General features: G+C 36.6%; 1 protein-coding gene across 1 annotated transcript in view; it reads left to right on the forward strand.

The window, feature by feature from the left end:
- The window catches only part of SARC_02334 (hypothetical protein), a gene marked incomplete at its 5' end in the record, with an annotated part of 16,161 nt that overhangs the window by 6,568 nt on the left and 6,673 nt on the right, over positions 1-2,920 (forward strand). The window contains 4 exons of the mRNA XM_014303924.1: positions 766-834; positions 1,435-1,503; positions 2,111-2,210; positions 2,545-2,658. Coding sequence (XP_014159399.1) covers positions 766-834; positions 1,435-1,503; positions 2,111-2,210; positions 2,545-2,658 — 352 coding nt within the window. The remainder of the gene's footprint in view (positions 1-765; positions 835-1,434; positions 1,504-2,110; positions 2,211-2,544; positions 2,659-2,920) is intronic.

Consider the following 2,920-nt stretch of genomic DNA (forward strand, 5'->3'; position numbering starts at 1 on the left):
TATNTATATATATATATATATATATATATATATATATATATATATATATNTATATATATNTATATNATATATATNTATATATNTATATATATATATANATATATTATAGATAGATAGATAGATAGATATAGATATGCATATATGCATATATATATACATAGCTCCAGTCATATACGTTGATCCAAAACGTAAGCTGCTTATAATAATACGTCCACTTCTGTATAGGCTCCAAATTGCTTGCATTTGTATTTGGATTCCTGACTAGAACCAATTAAGTGGTGTACAGAGTATTTTAATAACCCCACAGCACGTTTACCGTCTCAGGCCATTTGGAACACAGGGAACATAATGTATGCTTGCAGTTGGATGGTATATACTCGCATGCATCTGTACGTATTCGATAAGATGTATACTTATATACATATATCAATCCAGAACCCCAATCCAGAACCCCCTGTAATGTATCGGTCGAATGCAGCGATACGACGTAATCAGACTGTAATCGCAACTCGTTCAATACGTACTCGTTTACGTATTTGGCTAGGCATATACTATCTGGCTGCCATATATGTACATGTTTGTGTATACTCACCATTTACGTACCTGTTTGTGTATACTCACCATTTACGTACTTGTTTGTGTATACTCACCATTTACGCACTTGTTTGTGTATACTCACCATTTACGTACTTGTTTGTGTATACTCACCATTTACGTACTTGCTTGGGTATACTCACCATTTATGTACTTAATTGTATATATTAGTCAGGTGGACAAACCAGCCGGGGCTGTTGGTTCCGAAGGGTCGATCAAACCGCACATCGATGTGACTGGGTATGTCCATTTCTAAGAATGTTTTGATATATTCTGAGGGTTTAGGGTTTCAGGCTTTAGGGTTTTAAGGTTTAGGGTTGAGGTTTCCACTCGGGGGTAGTGTTGTCGAGTATATTCTGCGCGTGTTTGGCAATCCTGGGTGTAGGGATGTTTCTGGGTTTAGGGTAGTAGGGTTGTGGTTGTGGTACGATTGCATGTACAGCAGATAAGTTAACTATGTTATCCGTGTTATAGTGTTATAGCGCTCCTACGACACGCAGACAGACCCACTACGGACGCCATATATATAACACTTGCATGAACTAACCACAGAGGGTGTGTTGTGAGCGCTCTATTGTTCTCTCAGTTAAATATCAGAAGTACTTCTGAAGCAGACGTCGCTTGTGTTCACCTCAATGCCTATTAGGGGCCTGTAGTTTATATCGCTTGCATAAGCCTATGACTTGGCGAGTGCTATAGTATGCTGAGATGCATTAGGGTTGATTGGCGCGAGACTTATCTGCTTTCTGCTGCTTAGTATATATATATATTGACGTAGTTAGTCCTGTGTGCGAGCCAATAATCACACTAATTATTTTCGCCTTCGTTTACGTACATCAGTCAGGTCCACAAGCCAGCCCCGGGAGATGATTCCGACGGGACGACGAAACCACACATAGATATCTCTGCGTATGTGTCTGTATGGAATAGTTTAAATGTTGATTTAGATAATAATAGTGCATTGAACCCACACATAGATATCTCTGCGTATGTGTTTGTATTAAATAGTTTAAACGTTGATTTGGATACATATTCTACATAGTATTGCGCCCGCTGCTGCACGCGGGGTTAAATGATAACATGTGGTACGTATTGCGGCGTATTTTGCTGTATGTGTACTTGTTGTGTATTCTCCCATATGTCACTGTATGTGTATTTGGTATAAACATTTGTATATATTAATATATGTCACTGTATGTGTAATTGGTATGCACCTTTGCATATATTAATATACGTCACTGTATGTGTAATTAGTATGCACTTTTGCATATATTAATATATGTTACTGTATGTGTAATTGGTATGCACCTTTGCATATATTAATATACGTCACTGTATGTATAATTGGTATGCATTTTTGCATGTATTAATATATGTTACTGTATGTGTAATTGGTATGCACTTTTGATATTAATATATGTCACTGTATGTGTAATTGGTATGTGCTTTTGCAGATATTAATATATGTTTCTCACCACAATTTTTTCTATTACTACTTCTCTTCACACCATCGTAGCACGCTAGGAATTGAGAAAACAAAAACTGAGCGAAGGCAGGCGCAGGGTACCACGGACACTGTGCAAGTCACACAGTACTCAGGCATTGGCTCGTTCATGGTATGTGTTTGTGTTATACGGATCATTTGCCGCGTATGTGTCTTGATTAGTGCAGGGCCGAGAACTTAGCTACGTGCTTCACAATGTATAGATATCTACGCTGTAGTGATCTTGCGGTTCAATTTCTTAATGCAGCTTATATATATATATATATAATATATCAGTTGTTATGGTATGGATGGTAGTTCAGTTTCACACAAACTAATGTGCTTTTTTAATGTAAACAGGATTCTGTATCGTTTTATTATCATCTATCGAATTTCGGATATTAGGGGCAGCATTTTATTGGTTTAACCTTGCCTGTCTTCTGTTGGTCTATTTTTAAACTGAGTAGGTAGACATCTGGAAGAAGCGTGGGGGCAGCACACGTGTGGGTCAAGCGGAAATATTCGAAGACTGTCAAATCAACGAAGAGACAAAAGGCTGTGAACAACAAGTGAATGTGAAGGTGTGCATATACCCCTTTCAAACCCTATAAACACTTAGCTCTGAACCTGATGAATTCACAATTGTCAAGGACGCACATATAAAGTCTTTTCATCTGAATCTACACCATCAATATATGCGAATTATATATATATAATATATATATATATGTATATGTATATATATATATGTATGTATATACGTATATACATACATACATACATACATACATACATACATACATGCATACATGCATACATATATACATACATACATACATACAT

Source organism: Sphaeroforma arctica (assembly GCF_001186125.1).
Source record: "Sphaeroforma arctica JP610 unplaced genomic scaffold supercont1.103, whole genome shotgun sequence".
NCBI classification, from domain to species: domain Eukaryota; class Ichthyosporea; order Ichthyophonida; genus Sphaeroforma; species Sphaeroforma arctica.